Genomic DNA, 17395 nt, shown 5'->3' on the forward strand with positions numbered 1-17395 from the left:
GGGACAGTGCCAGTAAATAGTCCCTTACAAAGATATCACCCCCTTGTAGCGTGGGGTACCCTTCCACCTTATTCCAATACGGGAGTCCGAACAACATCTCATATCGGGATATTCCTATGTCCTTGCGGGGCGCTGTTCGTATTCTTAAAAGGGCAATAGGGAGACACTTAGTCCATGGTAGTTTGGTTTCTAAAATCAACTTGGTCAGTTGTGCCTTTAGGGTGCTGTTCATTCGTTCTACTCTTCCCGAACTCTGGGGATGCCACGGGGTATGGTACTTCCATTCAATATCAAGTGCATCGCAAATTAACTGGTGCGTATCTCCTTCTTGGTACGTGGTAGTGACATTCCCGTTATTCCAGCTATCCTTTCTGGGGTAATGCATCGCTGTCCTTTACTGACCCGGTGTCCCAGATACCTTACTTCCTTTTCTACAAATTGTAACTTTTTCTTTGAGACCCGTAGCCCCTGCGTCCCCAGGAAGTTCAGTAGTCTGATGGTGTCTTCCTGCACCCCTTCCTGTGTTGGCCCGGATAGTAATAGATCGTCCACATACTGTAGCAGTTGGCTCTCTGGAGCACATTGGAATTCTGCTAGTACTTGCTCCAAGACCTGCCCAAATAGGTTAGGTGATTCGGTGAACCCCTGTGGCAGGACCGTCCACCGGAGTTGTCTTTTCCACCCCGTCGTAGGATTTTCCCATTCGAACGCAAACATGTCACGACTGCTCTCTTCTAGCGGGCAACTCCAGAAGGCATCTTTTAGATCTATTACACTGAACCATTCATGGTCAGGGGAGATCTTACTCATCAGTGTGTAAGGGTTGGGCACTACCGGGTATCGGGTTTGGACTACTGCATTTAGGCCCCGCAGGTCTTGTACCATCCGATAAGTCCCATCTGGCTTTCGCACCGGGAGTATTGGGGTATTATACGGTGACATACATTCCTCCAGTAGTCCGTCAGCGATCAGTCCTTCAATCACTGGCTGCAGCCCTTTTCTTCCTTCCATTGAAATAGGGTACTGTTTTCTCCGTACTGGCGAACTGTTAGGTAATAGTGAGATTTGCAAGGGGGGACGTTCAAACCCCCCCGGTTCCCTTCCTGGTACCATACCTCCGGGCTTATTTTCCTATCGTCTTCTTCCCTGAGGGCAAACAGCTGTACCATTATCTTCCCGTTCCTGGGCACAGTCCCGATGCCTAGCCTGACATGCAGATCCCGCCCGAGCAGGTTGAATCTCGCAGAGGGTAACAAAAGTAGGTCCTGTCCCGTTACCCTATCCTCATGTTCAATTTTCACGTTTTCTATAACAGGTACTTGTATTATTTTGCCTCCAATACCGGATACTCCCATTACCTTTGTTCTGGTTTGGGCGCCGGGAGGTATCTGGATTACGCTAGATCTTTCGGCACCCGAATCTACCATAAAGGTTGTATCTGACCCTTGGGGACCTACTTTTAAATTTACCAGGGGTTCCTGCCGATAATTCATCCCCAAGGGGTGGAACCCCCGACCTCCCTAGTCTTCATCTTCCATCATAGCGTACGAGCGCACTTCCCGTCGGTATCTGGGGCACTCGCGCCTGAAGTGTCCTTCTTCGTTGCAGTGAAAACATCTTAAAGCCTTCCTTAGCCCTCCTCCTTGCTCCTGGCTACTACCTAGATCCAACCATGGTCCCCGTCTCTCTCTCTACTATCTGCGGTTACTTGTCGCACTGTCTGGACCATTATCCTTGCCGTCTTCTGCTTCTCTTCATCCCTTCTTACAAACAATTTCTGTGCCTCCCTAAGTAGTTCACTTAAGGGTTTAGTATTCCAATCTTCTAGTTTTTCCAGTTTTTTTTTTTGGCCATGCTTTCGATACAAATTCAACACGAATCAGCTGTTGGCCAACCTCCGTCTCAGGGTCTTCGATTTGCGGAGCGGTAGGGGGCACATATGGGGCGGCAGGTGGTCGAGCACCTCCCATGTATTCTTTTTCTGTCCCCCTTCATTTATCGTTTTCAATTTATAACTATTTGTCGTTGGTAACCAGCATAGGGCATAATCACTTTCTTCGGGTTTAACGTTAGGTTTTGAATTCACGTACAGATTAAGGGCTTGTTGTACCCAATCCTCGCTAGACCCAAACTTAGGCCACCACACAGCCGACCCTTGGATCGGCTGGCGGGACCAGAATTCACAGTACTGTATCATTTTTTCTTTGACTTCCCTTTTCGCCTCCCATAATCCCAATTTTCTAACATCCGTCCCAACGGACTATCAGGGGGTACCCCGGGGTATTTTTCATCATTGGCGCCTGGATTTCCTTTACCCATGTCTCTCTTAGACCCCTTATTCCCCATCTCGAGGACTTGCCCGGTTCCAATCCACCCGCAGGCACCCCGTAATTCCACAATTCTCGTGCACTACGTCTCTGCAGGAATTTAATTTGAATGTGACCCACCTAGCTCGGTCACTCCTGTCCAATTCTGGAACCTGTATTACCGCGATCGCCCAGGAATTCACCTGCAGGCACCCCGCAGTTCCACAACTCTCGTGTACTGCGTCTCTACAGGAAGAATCACCTGCAGGAACCCCGCAGATCCACAATTCTCGTGTACTACGTCTCTACAGGAGAAATCACCTGCAGGAACCCCGCAGTTCCACAATTCTCGTGTACTACGTCTCTACAGGAATTCAATTTCTTACCTGGGTCCTGTGCACAGAAATTACTCGATCGCTCACTGTCTCAACTGCCTCGACAACCCCTCTTTGTTTCCTTGAGTCCGCCGGATATCACTCGCTCAAGCCGCGCGGGGCGACAAGCAAGGAATCAGGGACTGCCGAACTCGGCAGGGTGCACCTTCTCCGATGTCCTTCCTTGCCCCCCTCACGGCTGGAGTGTGGATCCCGGACGAGCCCCCAAGTTGTCAGAAACGAGCCACGCTCCCGAATAATGGCTTCAAGACAAATTCAAGGAAACAAAGTTTATTAACAGTTCTGCAGAGCTGGGCCCCCTCAGAGAAGGGAACCCTGAACCTTACAGGGCAGCAGGTTTTATCCTTCTTCCTTACCACCCCTCCTCCCTGACTCGGGAGGTACACAGTGTTTTCCCATTCCATATTTGGAGTTGTTTTTTTACACGTTTCTGTAAAACAATAGTCCATATCTCAGGACTTCAATGATTCCACAAACAGTTAATTTTGTCAAGGCTTCTGCATTCATAATTAGATCACACTTGTTTACAAACTTTAACCCAGACATAATTAAATCACAGTTGTCCTTTGACTTTAACCCGGACCTGTCAGAAACGCACATCTTAATTTTGAATCTTACAACGACTTTGAACTAACAACGGGGAACCAACTCCCCCGACTCAACGGATTGGCCTCATAAAAGACCCGGGCAAGTTTCTTTTCTAAAAATCTCTCTCTCTCCAACAAGTGAAAACCCAGCGGTCCCCAAAGGCTGAAGCCTGCAGGAACTGAGTGACTTTTATATTTCCATCGGACAATATATTATCTCCTAGACAACGATAGAGCGATTTCTTATTGATGATTATTACTATACCCGCGCGTTTAGATTGAGTATTGACGACGTATATTATCTGAATGTTTGTATTAATCTTATTTTTGTGCCTCTTTATAAATAAAGACTTTTAAAAATAGTACCATCAGACTTCAACGGACCTCTCTATCTTTGTTGGTAAGTGACCCAGTTACGGGGTTCGTAACAAAATTGGGGTTCTTGTCTCGAGATTTGACACCAAATTGGAGGGCCAGTGAATCGGTCTTGTAAGTCCAAACTTGGATCTGGTACGCGGGTAGCCAGACAGGAAACCAGCAAAGATGGACGTGGGTGAATTTATAGAAAACCCGACTCTGGAGGCGCTAGAGGCGGCCACCAAATCAGACTTGGTAAGTTTGGCGAAGGGGTTAAACCTCGCAGAGGTGAGGTCGTCAATGAAAAAGCGGGAGGTGCGAAGGGCCAGAACTCAGTATTACATCGAGAAGAATGTGTTTGCAGCTGAGGTATTGGAAAATATCCCTGAAAAGGTACCAGCTAGTGGGACGGCTCAGTTAGAGTTGGAGAAATTAAGGATGGAACATGAAATTAAGTTAAAGTAGCTGAGAAAGAGAGAGAAAGAGAAAGGGCCGACAAACAAAGGGAGCATGTGCTCCAGCTAAAGGAGTTAGAGGTGAAACGGGAGCAGGAGCTCCAGCTAAAGGAGTTAGAGGTGAAACGGGAGCAGGAAAGAGCTGAGAAGCAAAGAGAGCATGAACTTCAGTTAAAACAGCTGGAAGCAGCTGAGAAGGAGAAGGAAAGGGCTGAGAAGGAGAGGGAGGCAGAGAGCCAGAGGAAACATGACTTGGAGATGGAGAAGTTGAAGCAAGAGCAACGAGGTCAGGGGTCAGACCGAGAGGAGCGGTTTGATATTAGTCGGGCGTTGAGGTTAGTACCCCCGTTCGAGGAGACGGATGTTGATAGTTATTTCTTGCTTTTTGAAAAGGTGGCAGTGAATCAGAAGTGGCCCAGAGCACAGTGGGTGGCGTTGTTACAAAGTGTGTTAAGAGGGAAGGCACGGCGGGCGTATGCGTCGTTGTCCATGGAGGAGGGAGAGGAGGAGAGTTATGACAAAGTAAAGGCGGCCATTCTCCGGAGTTATGAGCTAGCACCTGAAGCGTATAGACAAAAGTTCAGAAATTTAAAGGAAGGGTGGAATCAGACGTATACCGATTTTGCCCATGAGACCGTTGGTGCACCGCTGAAATAGTGGGCGAGGATTATGGGCGTCTCAGGGAGTTAATTTTGATTGAGGAATTTAAAGGTTGTGTTCAGGAGGAGATCCGGATGTATTTGAATGAGAAGCCGAATAAGTCCATCTCAGAATTCGCTAGGTTCGCAGATGAATATGCCCTAACCCACAAGACAAAGTTTTCCTCGACAAAAAGTTCCCCGAGGGACTGTGGGAATGATCGAGAAAGTCCGCCGGCTGAGGCAGAGGTCCCGCCGGGAGCTTGTGGTAAGGTTGAGGGGGAAAGGCCAGACGGCCAGAGATTTCCGGGCTTGACCTGTTTAATTGTGGGAAGAGCGGGCATGTTGCGTCTCGGTGCTTTGCTCCGAGGAGGGAGACGGGAAAAGGGAAAGCAGCAGTCCCTATCGGATGTGCCGTGGTAATCAGTAAATCGACAAGAGAGCCCCGGGTAGACAGAGTACGAGGAGGGTCTGAGACTTGTCTGTCACACGGGACCGTGTCTCTGAGGAAGGGGGACCCACCAATTCCCGTACGAATCTGGAGAGACACAGGGGCTGAGCTGTCGTTGATCAGCAGTAAGGTACTCGAGTTTGGTCGAAAACGGGAATGGTAGCGGTGCAGGGAATAAGTAACAGGATAGAAATGGTGTCCTTACATAAGGTCATTATGGGTTGTGAGCTGGTGTCTGGACCAGTTGAAATAGGGGTGCCCTCAGAATTCCCGAGAACTGACGCGGACGTCCTTCTGGGTAACGATTTAGCCGGTGGTAAGGTTTGGGCAGCCATGACGCTGATAAAACAGCCTGTGAGTGTTGAGGCCCCACTCCCAGCTTCCAAGAGCTATCCCGCATGCACGATCACTCGCAGCCTGTCGAGAGAGGCAGCTGAGAACGAGAGCGGTTTAAATCTGGCCAGTTTCGATTTGGCCGAGTCGTTTTTACCGACCCTGTGCCACGAGGGTTTAGAGGGTGGTAAAACGAAGAGAAAAAAAGTGAAAGAGGGTAAGGGAGAGGAGGTAGATTCTTCCTTAGCGAGGAGAAAGGTCCTAGAGGTAGAAAATAAAGATTTTATCTGTTTCTGTTTCTGTTTCTGTTTCTCAACAGATAAAGCTGTTAAAAGGTCCAGGGTTGGACATGGATGATCTGTCTGGTTTGGCAGAACTGTTTGAAGAAGTTGAAAATTCTAAAGGTGTTCCCGATAATGAAATGAGGGCAGTCCTAGATGAAAAGGGTGCCCTTACCTTGAAGAAGTCTGCTGGGTTGGCAGATGAGGTTGTTTCAGCCCGCGGGGTTGAGTTTACTCCGGAAGGGAGTTGCCCAGGGAGTAACTGGGAGGATCAGGGGAATTTAGAATTTGAAAAGGGAACGGGTATTGAAGGCCTGGAAGAAGTCAATGTCCCGTTTGAGTGTGTCCAAGATGGGGATGCACGTGGTACTGAACCTAGTAACGGAGCTCAGAAAAAGTCTGAGGTATTTGATTCAGCTGAATGAGACGGCCGTCCTTTTGGGTCAGATAGACTTGGTTCAGTGAAGAAAGGGTTAACCTTGATAATCGTGGGAAGTGAGAGTTCCCAGGTGTTTGTGCTCGACGGTGTGGTGAAACTTAATGCAGAGCTCAAAAATGGGGAGATAAATATTATTATTGAAGGAAACGGAAAATCTGTAGTTCCCAAGTCGAATGAAGAAATTTTACACTCTGCAGATCGCTTACAGATTAAGCCGGGAGATAGCGGAGCCCCCCACGCTATTGTTATTCCAGAATGTGGTGTGAAGAGGCAGAATTTGAAATGCTGCCTGAGCAAAAGGTTCGAACTGAAAATCATTAGCCTGCAGGGTCCTGACGAGCGGGCTAGCCACCTGTGTAACATTAAAGAATTGGGTGGAAATTCACAAGATGGTCTAAATTCGGGACACGGTGTTGAGAGAATAACCCCTATGAAAGAGGCAGGCGGGAGTTTACCTCGCCACATTACCCAAGCTCCCCACGTGGGAAGTGACCGGAAATGAGGCGAGGGTTAATGGGAACGCCATTTTTAAATAGCAAAGACGGTTGTATGGGATTTCGACACAGCCTGTGACTAATAAAGACAACCCCCTTGAAGCCTGCCTGTTCCGTTTGAAAGCGACAGAAAGATTAAATTGTCCAGAAACTTTTGTAGCTGCACGTGAGCTAAGATCACCAATCCTTAGTTTTGTTGCTGAAAAAAAAAAATAGCTGGTTATTAAGTTGAAGCCTGATGCTACAAGACTTTAGTAAGGTACAAGATGTTCAAATATTAAGGGAGGTGACACTGTAATCGTTGGCTGTTTGATGCTGAATTAAATGTATAACTGTATTGCTCTGTAGTGAAAAGAAAAGCTTTTGTATTGTGTTAGATTCAAAAATCCTGTAAGACTCTGTACTACTTCGTTTTACCCGCTGGTAAAAACGCGTTTAAGAGGGGAGGTGTTATGCCCGCAGCCCCCTCCTTTGTGAGAATCGCAAGAGCACTAGTGGGTTGGGTCAGAGGACCCAGGAAATGGGAGAGAGACGTGCAGGATGCCTCGTTCCCCGGAGATGCAAAGTCACACGACATTGGCCATTGTCTCTTGGAGACACATTTGTGGATTGGGGACTGTGCTACGTGCAAGCCCTCGGGCAAAGTGGGCTGGTTGAGAGAGAGATTGCATCACCCCCAACCTGATTGACATCTACTACCCTGCGAGTCAGGATAAAAGAGGGGCTGTAGAGACGGCCCCTCAGACGCACCAGAAGACACACTAGCGATCCCGTAATAGCAGGAAGACATTTGAAGGAAGCCACGTGCGTTCGGTTCACTTGCCTGGGAGCCGGTGGCTGGTACCACGGAAAACGACTTTGAACTAACAACGGGGAACCAACTCCCCCGACTCAACGGATTGGCCTCATAAAAGACCCGGGCAAGTTTCTTTTCTAAAAATCTCTCTCTCTCCAACAAGTGCAAACCCAGCGGTCCCCCAAAGGCTGAAGCCTGCAGGAACTGAGTGACTTTTATATTTCCATCGGACAATATATTATCCCCTAGACAACAATAGAGCGATTTATTGATGATTATTACTATACCCGCGCATTTAGATTGAGTATTGACGACGTATATTATCTGAATGTTTGTATTAATCTTATTTTTGTGCCACTTTATAAATAAAGACTTTTAAAAATAGTACAATCAGACTTCAACGGACCTCTCTATCTTTGCTGGTAAGTGACCCAGTTACGGGGTTCGTAACATTACTATTTATTTCTATTTCCATCTGCACCGTTTGTTGTCTTCTGCACTCTGGCTGATCTTTCACTGATCCTGTTACAGTTACCATTCTGTAGATTTGCTGAGTCTGCCCGCAGGTAAATGACCCTCAGGATTGTCTGTGGAGACAAACAGGGATCTGATAATAAAATTTACTCCGAGCTGTGAACGTCATCAAGTTCTGCAAGTTCCCGCTTCTGCAGATGTCCTGTCGGAGGGGTCCCGTCGGCATCACAGTCTCGCTCGGCAACTCCAACGTCAGGAACGCAGGAAGCTGCTGGGTGCAGGGGACAAAGCCCGATACCTCTACACTCCCCGTCCTCCTGTTCCAACCCCTCCCTCACCCCCTCCCTATCTCTGTAACCCCTACACTCCCCGTCCTCCTGTTCAAACCCCTCCCTCACCACCCCATCTCTGTAACCCCTACACTCCCCGTCCTCCACTTCCAACCCCTCCCTCACCCCCTCCCTATCTCTGTAACCCCTACACTCCCTGTCCTCCTGTTCAAACCCTTCCCTATCTCTGTAACCCCTACACTCCCCGTCCTCCTGTTCCAACCCCTCCCTCACCCCCTCCCTATCTCTGTAACCCCTACACTCCCCGTCCTCCTGTTCAAACCCCTCCCTCACCCCCTCCCTATCTCTGTAACCCCTACACTCCCCGTCCTCCTGTTCAAACCCCTCCCTCACCCCCCTCCCTATCTCTGTAACCCCTACACTCCCCGTCCTCCTGTTCAAACCCCTCCCTCACCCCCTCCCTATCTCTGTAACCCCTACACTCCCCGTCCTCCTGTTCAAACCCCTCCCTATCTCTGTAACCCCTACACTCCCCGTCCTCCTGTTCCAACCCCTCCCTCACCCCCTCCCTATCTCTGTAACCCCTACACTCCCCGTCCTCCTGTTCAAAACCCCTCCCTCACCCCCTCCCTATCTCTGTAACCCCTACACTCCCTGTCCTCCTGTTCAAACCCCTCCCTCACCCCCTCCCTATCTCTGTAACCCCTACACTCCCCGTCCTCCTGTTCAAACCCCTCCCTCACCCCCATCCTATCTCTGTAACCCCTACACTCCCCGTCCTCCTGTTCAATCCCCTCCCTATCTCTGTAACCCCTACACTCCCCGTCCTCCTGTTCCAACCCCTCCCTCACCCCCTCCCTATCTCTGTAACCCCTACACTCCCCGTCCTCCTGTTCAAACCCCTCCCTCACCCCCTCCCTATCTCTGTAACCCCTACACTCCCCATCCTCCTGTTCAAACCCCTCCCTCACCCCCTCCCTATCTCTGTAACCCCTACACTCCCCGTCCTCCTGTTCAAACCCCTCCCTCACCCCCTCCCTATCTCTGTAACCCCTACTCTCCCCGTCCTCCTGCTCAAACCCCTCCCTCACCCCCTCCCTATCTCTGTAACCCTACACTCCCCGTCCTCCTGTTCCAACCCCTCCCTCACCCCCTCCCTATCTCTGTAACCCCTACACTCCCCATCCTCCAGTTCAAACCCCTCCCTATCTCTGTAATCCCTACACTCCCTGTCCTCCTGTTCAAACCCCTCCCTCACCCCCCCCCATCTCTGTAACCCCTACACTCCCCGTCCTCCTGTTCAAACCCCTCCCTCACCACCTCACTATCTCTGGAACCCCTACACTCCCCATCCTCCTGTTCAAACCCCTCCCTCACCCCCTCCCTATCTCTGTAACCCCTACACTCCCCGTCCTCCTGTTCAAACCCCTCCCTCACCCTCTCCCTATCTCTGTAACCACTACACTCCCCGTCCTCCTGTTCAAACCCCTCCCTCACCCTCTCCCTATCTCTGTAACCCCTACACTCCCCGTCCTCCTGTTCAAACCCCTCCCTATCTCTGTAACCCCTACAGTCCCCGTCCTCCTGTTCAAACCCCTCCCTATCTCTGTAACCCCTACACTCCCGTCCTCCTGTACAAACCCCTTCCTCACCCCCTCCCTATCTCTGTAACCCCTACACTCCCCGTCCTCCTGTTCAAACCCCACCCTCACCTCCTCCCTATCTCAGTAACCCCTACACTCCGTCCTCATGTTCAAACCCCTCCCTCACCCCCTCCCTATCTCTGTAACCCCTACACTCCCCATCCTCCTGTTCAAACCCCTCCCTCACCCCCTCCATATCTCTGTAACCCCTACACTCCCCGTACTCCTGTTCAAACCCCTCCCTCACCCCCTCCCCTATCTCTGTAACCCCTACACTCCCCATCCTCCTGTTCAAACCCCTCCCTCACCCCCTCCCTATCTCTGTAACCCCTACACTCCCCCGTCCTCCTGTTCAAACCCCTCCCTCACCCCCTCCCTATCTCTGTAACCCCTACACTCCCCGTCCTCCTGTTCAAACCCCTCCCTATCTCTGTAACCCCTACACTCTTCATCCTCCTGTTCAAACCACTCCCTCACCCCCTCCCTATCTCTGTAACCCCTACACTCCCCATCCTCCTGTTCAAACCCCTCCCTCAGGACTCGCCCCTCCCCTCCCAGTGACGACCCAGAGACCAGACAGTTAATGTTGACACTTTATTTTGTTATGGAGCTCGATCTGTGCATCTTGTCCCCGCAGACGGTCAGAGTCCAGGGCGAGGGAAGAGTCTGTTGGTGGGGAAGTAGGGTGTCAGTGGTAGGAGGGGATGTCGAGGATCCCTCTCTCTTCCTTGTGATGCCTCGGATTTGTGTTGTGGGGGGAGGGGGCTATTGTTCACCCCTCCCCTGACAGAACCGAGAACCCCGGTTCCTGGCGTCACACACAGGCCCCCGTGGGCCGTCCCGTGGGGAAGGGACACTCACTCCCGGCTCCTGGTGGTGGGCCTTTGGCCAAAGAGAAGGATGGGGGCAAGGGGGGCGGGAGGGAGGGGCAGGGGGGGGTGGAGTCTGTTCCCGGGGCTGAGTCCTCAGGTGGCGGTGGGCAATAGGAACCCGGCGGTACACTCGGACTTGTTCTTCCCCTCCCCTCAGGAGGACGGAGTGGGGGGAGGTGACGGGGAGGCGACCCCGGGGAGATATCCCCTCAGAGTGAGGGAGCACCCGGCGGACACACCCACCGTCCCAGAGTCGACCTCCCTCCTCACCCGGATGAGGAGTGTGGGAAGAGGATGAATCCTCTCCCTCAGAAGTGGGAGGGTGGGATCCCGATGGGAGAGTGGGAGGGTGTGGGGGCGAGGCTGAGGAGGGGGAGGGGAGGGGCAACCGGCTGGTTGGAGGTGTGGTTCCCTCATGGAGAGGGAGAGCCCGATGGAGGCGGGGGTTGGGGACCAGGTGGATGGTGGGTGGAGGAGTGTATTCCTCACTCGACCCTTCCTGCTCACTCTCTTCCTCCTCGCCCACAGAGGTAGGAGGGCGGGAATCCTGCTGGACGACGGAGGGGCAGGGGGAAGGGGAGGATGAAGGAGAGGGGGAGGTGGACTCTGAGGAGGCAAGGGACTGGGAGGGGACAGACGAGACGAGGGAAGGTGTGGGCCGGGAGATGAGGGAGGGGGTGGTGCGGGTGGAGGCGAGGGAGGGGGTGGTGCGGGTGGAGGCGAGGGAGTAGGAACGCCGGGAGATGAGGCTCGGTGCGGTACGGGTAGAGTCGAGGGAGAGGGTGGGTTGGGGAGAGACGAGGGAGTTGGTGGCACGAGAGTGGAGGGATGGGGAAGGGCGGGAGGAGCGGTAGGAGGGGGAGGTGTGGTAATCCCGAGGGTAGTGAGGAAGAGAGGGGGTGGGGGAGGGTGGGTCCGTCTCCATCTCCTCCTGGTCACTGCCTCCATTGTAGGCCACACTGCTGAGTGAGGTGGGGGGGCTCGGGGAGCCACAGGGAGGGGCAGGCTGCCCCTGGGAGGCAGGGGGGCAGAGGTGAGTGTGGGGGAGGGAGCGAGAGTCGCCTCTCAGCCCCTTTTTGGGGTCTGCCTCCTCGGGGTCGGCGAGGGAGGGTGTTGGGGTGGGTGTCCCCCTCGGTGGATCTCCTGCACTCAGGCCGCGGCTCGCCTGGGGCAAAGGGGAGGGGCAGGGGGAGAGGCAGGAGGGCAGCGAGGGAGGGACTGGCGCAGGCTCGCCTGAGGGTAGAGGAGGAAGAGGGAGTAGTGGGAGGGAGGGGAGTGAGGAGGGAAGGGATGGGATGGAGGTAGGGAGGAGAGAGAAAAAAACGAAACATGATTCAGTTTGTGTCATGGTAGAAGACAACTCCCCCCCCACTCTCGACCCCCTGAACACACCCTTGATCTACCTACACCACTCCCCTACACCAAAACCAGCACTCGACACGCTCCTTCGAAAGGTGATGCCTCGAAAATTCGGCATCCGTCACTGCGGACGCCCCTCACCCAGGACCAGCCCTCGTCTCATTGCTGCCTCACGAAGGGGGGACAGGAGTCTGAAGACACACACTCAATGATTCAGAAACAGCTTCATCCCCTCCGCCATCAGATTTCTGAATGAACAGTGAACCTGTGAATCCTTACTCAGTATTTTCCCTCTCTTTTTCCTCTAATTAATTAATTTATTTTATATATACTTACTGTAATTTGTAGTGTTTAATAGCTGGTATTGCAAAGTCATTCAGCCACAAAACAACAATTTTGAACATATACTGGTGATATTAAATCCAATTCTGACTTTTTAACTGAATCTGAGATCAATCGAATCCTTTCCTCTCACATAACCCTCCTCTTTTCAATCTTCCAGTGTCTCTCTGAAACTTTCTCAAATACCCGATGTGTCAGCCTCTGGGAGCACATTCCACACACCCAGCACAGTTGTATATTCAAAAAATCTACCTGTTCTTTCCTCCAAACACCTTAAAATTTTGCCCCCTTGTATTGGCCATTTTTGCCCCTGGAAAAGGTCTCGGGCTGTCCACTCTGTCTCTGCCTCTGATCATCTTGTACACGTCTGTCAAGTCACCTCTCATCCTCCTTCAACCCAGACAGAGAAGCCCCAGCTCACTCAAATTTTCCTCATTAGACACACTCTCCCATATAACCATATAACAATTACAGCACGGAAACAGGCCATCTCGGCCCTTCTAGTCCGTGCCGAACGCTTACTCTTACCTAGTCCCACCGACCCGCACTCAGCCCATAACCCTCCATTCCTTTCCTGTCCATATACCTATCCAATTTTACTTTAACAACAATACCGAACCTGCCTCTACCACTTCTACTGGAAGCTCGTTCCACACAGCTACCACTCTCTGAGTAAAGAAATTCCCCCTCATGTTACCCCTAAACTTTTGCCCCCAAACTCTCAACTCATGTCCTCTTGTTTGAATCTCCACTCACAATGGAAAAAGCCTATCCATGTCAACACTATCTATCCCCCTCATAATTTTAAATACCTCTATCAAGTCCCCCCTCAACCTTCTACGCTCCAAAGAATAAAGACCTAACTTGTTCAACCTTTCTCTGTAACTTAGGTGCTGAAACCCAGGTAACATTCTAGTAAATCTTCGCTATACTCTCTCTATTTTGCTGACATCTTTCCTGTAATTCGGTGACCGGAACCGGACACAATACTCCAAATTCGGCCTTACCAATGCCTTGTACAATTTTAACATTACATCACAACTCCTATACTCAATGCTCTGATTTATAAAGGCCAGCATACCAAAAGCTTTCTTCACCACCCTATCCACATGAGATTCCACCTTCAGGGAACTATGCACCATTATTCCTAGATCACTCTGTTCTACTGCATTCTTCAATGCCCTACCATTTACCATGTATGTCCTGTTTGGATTATTCCTACCAAAATGTAGCACCTCACACTTATCAGCATTAAACTCCATCTGCCATCGTTCAGCCCACTCTTCTAACTGGCCTAAATCTCTCTGCAGGCTTTGAAAACCTACTTCATTATCCACAACGCCACCTACCCTCGTATCATCTGCATACTTACTAATCCAATTTACCACCCCATCATCCAGATCATTAATGTATATGACAAACAACATTGGACCCAGTACAGATCCCTGAGGCACACCACTAGTCACCGGCCTCCAACCTGACAAACTGTTATTCACCACTACTCTCTGGCATCTCCCATCCAGCCACTGTTGAATCCATTTTACTACTTCAATATTAATACCTAATGATTGAACCTTCCTAACTAACCTTCCGTGCGGGCAATAACCTGCATCTGGGCAGTATCCTGGTAAATCTCCTCTGCACTCTCTCGAAAGCTCTCACATCCTCCCTGTAAGGAAGTGACCAGAACTGAGCACAAAACTCCAAGTGTTTTCCAGCCAGAGTTTTGTCGAGCTGCAACATCATCTCGTGGCCCTGGGCCTCTGCCCCCGTCTGATGAAGCCCAACACACCAAACAGCTTCTTAGCCACCCCATCATCTAGCACTGCAATTTTCAGGGTTCTACGCATGAGGACCCAACATCCCTCTGTTCCTTCACGCTGCTAAGAGTCCTGCCTTCAGATTTGACCTTCCAGAGTGAATCACTTCACACTTTTCCAGCTTGAACTCCATCTGCCTCTTCTCAGCCCAGCTCTGCATCCTGTCAATGTCCTGTTGTAACCGACGACAACCTTCTACACTGACCACAACACCAACTTTCCATGAACCTCACACCCGATCACACCACAACGATCTCAGTGAGCTTGTAGACAACATGAAATGAGGTGTCATTGGTGGCGAAGATAAATATTGTGGATGACTGGGGAGGTGTGAAATTCAGGGAGGGGCAAATGGATCTCAGTCCACGGACCCCTGAGGACCTACGTCTGACACCTCTCCTGTACTGACCCCTGAGGTCCCACGTCTAACTCCTCTCCTGTACTGACCCCTGAGGTCCCATGTCTGACACCTCTCCTGTACTGACCCCTGAGGTCCTACGTCTAACACCTCTCCTGTACTGACCCCTGAGCTCCCACGTCTAACACCTCTCCTGTACTGACCCCTGAGGTCCTACGTCTGACACCCCTCCTGTACTGACCCCTGAGGTCCCACGTCTAACACCTCTCCTGTACTGACCCCTGAGGACCTACGTCTAACACCTCTCCTGTACTGACCCCTGAGGTCCTACGTCTAACACCTCTCCTGTACTGACCCCTGAGGTCCTATGTCTCACACCCTGTTATAGTTACTATTCCATAGATTTGTTCAGTATGCCCACAGGAAAACAAATCTCAGGGTTGTAGACAGTGAGATATATATACTTTGTACTGCTCCCCAAAAATTCCACTATTCAACCTTCCTGTCCTCCTCCTCCCCCCCACCCCACCCCACTGCTCCACTGTGGGAGAGGGTTCTCTAACAGAGGGATATATCAGTTGTCCCAAACAAGAGAAAATCTGCAGATGCTGGAAATCCAAAGCAAAAACACACAATGCGGGAGGAACTCAGCAGACCAGGCAGCATCTATACAGTCGACGGTTTGAGCCGAGACCCTTCAACAGGACTGAACTTCTGTCCCGCTGAAACATCGACTGTTCTCTTTTCCACAGACGCTGCCTGGCCTGCTGAGTTCCTCCAGCATTTTGTGTGACACACCCGTTGTACCTGTTGAGGAATCTCAGAGAGAGATCTCTTGATTTAACACCTTGAGGGAGTGGAACCTCAAGGGGAGGGATGAGGAATCTCGTGGAGGACTGATGTGATCAGCTGCATTTACGCCCCCCTCCATCTCCCCAGGACTTACCTGCTGCGGCTCCCATAAGGAGCGAGGACTCCAGCCTCAGGAATCCCCTACCTGCGGAGGAACACAGACCCTCAGTCAGTGTATGACTCCCTCACCAACCCCTTGCCAAGGGAGGGAGTGTGCCTCACAACTCACACAGACCCCTCGCTTGTTTGTAAAACCTCCAACTCACTCACTCCCTCTTACAACCCTCTGTCATTCCATCTCATTTCCACCCTTCCTCATCTGCGCTCTCTCTCTCTGTAGTGAGTGTCTATGGATAGCATTCCCGTCTCCATCTCCCCCCCACTTCACACTATCGTTCACTTCCTCTATTTCCCTTTCTCCCTCTCATTTTCCCATTCTCCCTGTCAGTCTTCATCCCCCTCTCTCTTCCACATTCTTCCTCTCCCTCTCCATTCCCCTCTCCCATTCTTTCTCCTGTTTCTCTCTCACCCCATTCTCCCCTCTATTTCTACCCCATTCTCACTCCCTTCTATATCTCTCTCTCACCATTCTCCCACCCCCTCCATTTCTACCCCATTCTCACTCCCCTCTATCTCTTTCTCACCATTCTCCCTCCCCTCTATTTCTACCCCCATTCTCACTCCCCTCTATCTCTCTCTCACCATTCTCCCTCCCCTCTCTCTCTCTTTCTCTTTACCCCATTCTGCCTCTCCGCCCCCCAGGACAGAGGGAAATGGTGATCGATCCACGGTGCAGATTTTGCCCTTTCACCATGACGTTGCTTCCAAGTCAACACTCACGTTCTCTCTGAACCATCTTGCGTTTATAACCAATGGCTGCGATCGGGAACTTGGAATAAACCTGTAGAAAGAAGAGTCACAGGTCACAAAGAGAGCTGGAACTCACTCTCTCTCTCTCTCTCTCTCTCTCTCTCTCTCTCTCTCTCTCTCTCTCACTCTCTCTCTCTCTCTCTCTCTCTCTCTTCCCCCCCTCTCTCAGTCCCTCTCTCTCTCTCTGTCCCTCTCTCTCAGTCCCTCACACTCTCTCTCTTAGTCCCTCACACTCTCTCTCTCTCACCTCCCTCACTCTCTGTCTCTCTCTCTCTCTCTCACTCCCTCTCTCTCTGTCTCTCTCTCAGTCTCTCTCACTCTCACTCTCACTCCCTCTCTCTGTCTCTCTCTCACTCTCTCTCTCTCTCTCCTCTCTCCTCTCACTCTCTCTGTCTCTCTCTCTCTCTCTCTCTCTCTCTCTCTCTCTCTCTCACACACACACACACACAGTCGGAGAGGGGAGGGTGAGGGTGTGGGGGAAGGGGAGGGGAGAATGGGTAATCTGGGGAGTGTTGACTATTGAAGACTCTCACCATGAGAATGGTGTTGATGATGATGATAACGAGGATAACAGAGCCAAAGGAAGCGAGGAGGATCTGCCCGAGGTACTCGCAGCATTCTGGTCCCTCTGACACCCTCGAACAGGGGTTCCCTGCCTCACCCTCCACTACGTTTCTCCACGACAAGAGTAGAGCCATTGGGAGGAGGGGGTGAGAGCCCTGTTGAGGCTTCTCCTCCTCCTCTGTCACAATCCTGAGGTGCTCTCTCTCCTTCTCTCCGACTCTCTCACTCACGGTCTCAACGGCCTCTCTCTCCTCCTGCCTTTGCTCGCTCTCTCAGTCGCGGGCTTGAGGCTCTCTCAGTCCTGATGTTCTGTCTCTCCACCTCCCGTCTCCCTCTCCCTCAATTTCCCTCACAGGTCTCGATGCTCTCTTTCCCCACAGCAGACCCTCTCTTCCATTCCCTCTCTCTCTGTCTCCTCT

The 17395-nt window shown here is 51.3% G+C and overlaps 1 protein-coding gene across 1 annotated transcript; it reads right to left on the reverse strand.

Moving 5' to 3' along the window:
- Positions 1-8152: 8152 nt before the first annotated feature.
- LOC140715707 (uncharacterized) lies at positions 8153-17110 on the reverse strand. The gene is made up of 5 exons (XM_073028077.1): positions 16946-17110; positions 16383-16443; positions 15637-15687; positions 11301-12044; positions 8153-8274 (listed from the first exon to the last, which is right to left on the reverse strand). The coding sequence occupies exons 1-5, from the start codon at positions 17108-17110 to the stop codon at positions 8153-8155; spliced, it is 1143 nt and encodes a 380-aa protein (XP_072884178.1).
- Between the last annotated feature and the right edge of the window lie 285 nt (positions 17111-17395).

Source organism: Hemitrygon akajei, chromosome 24 (genome assembly GCF_048418815.1).
Source record: "Hemitrygon akajei chromosome 24, sHemAka1.3, whole genome shotgun sequence".
NCBI classification, from domain to species: Eukaryota; Metazoa; Chordata; class Chondrichthyes; order Myliobatiformes; family Dasyatidae; genus Hemitrygon; species Hemitrygon akajei.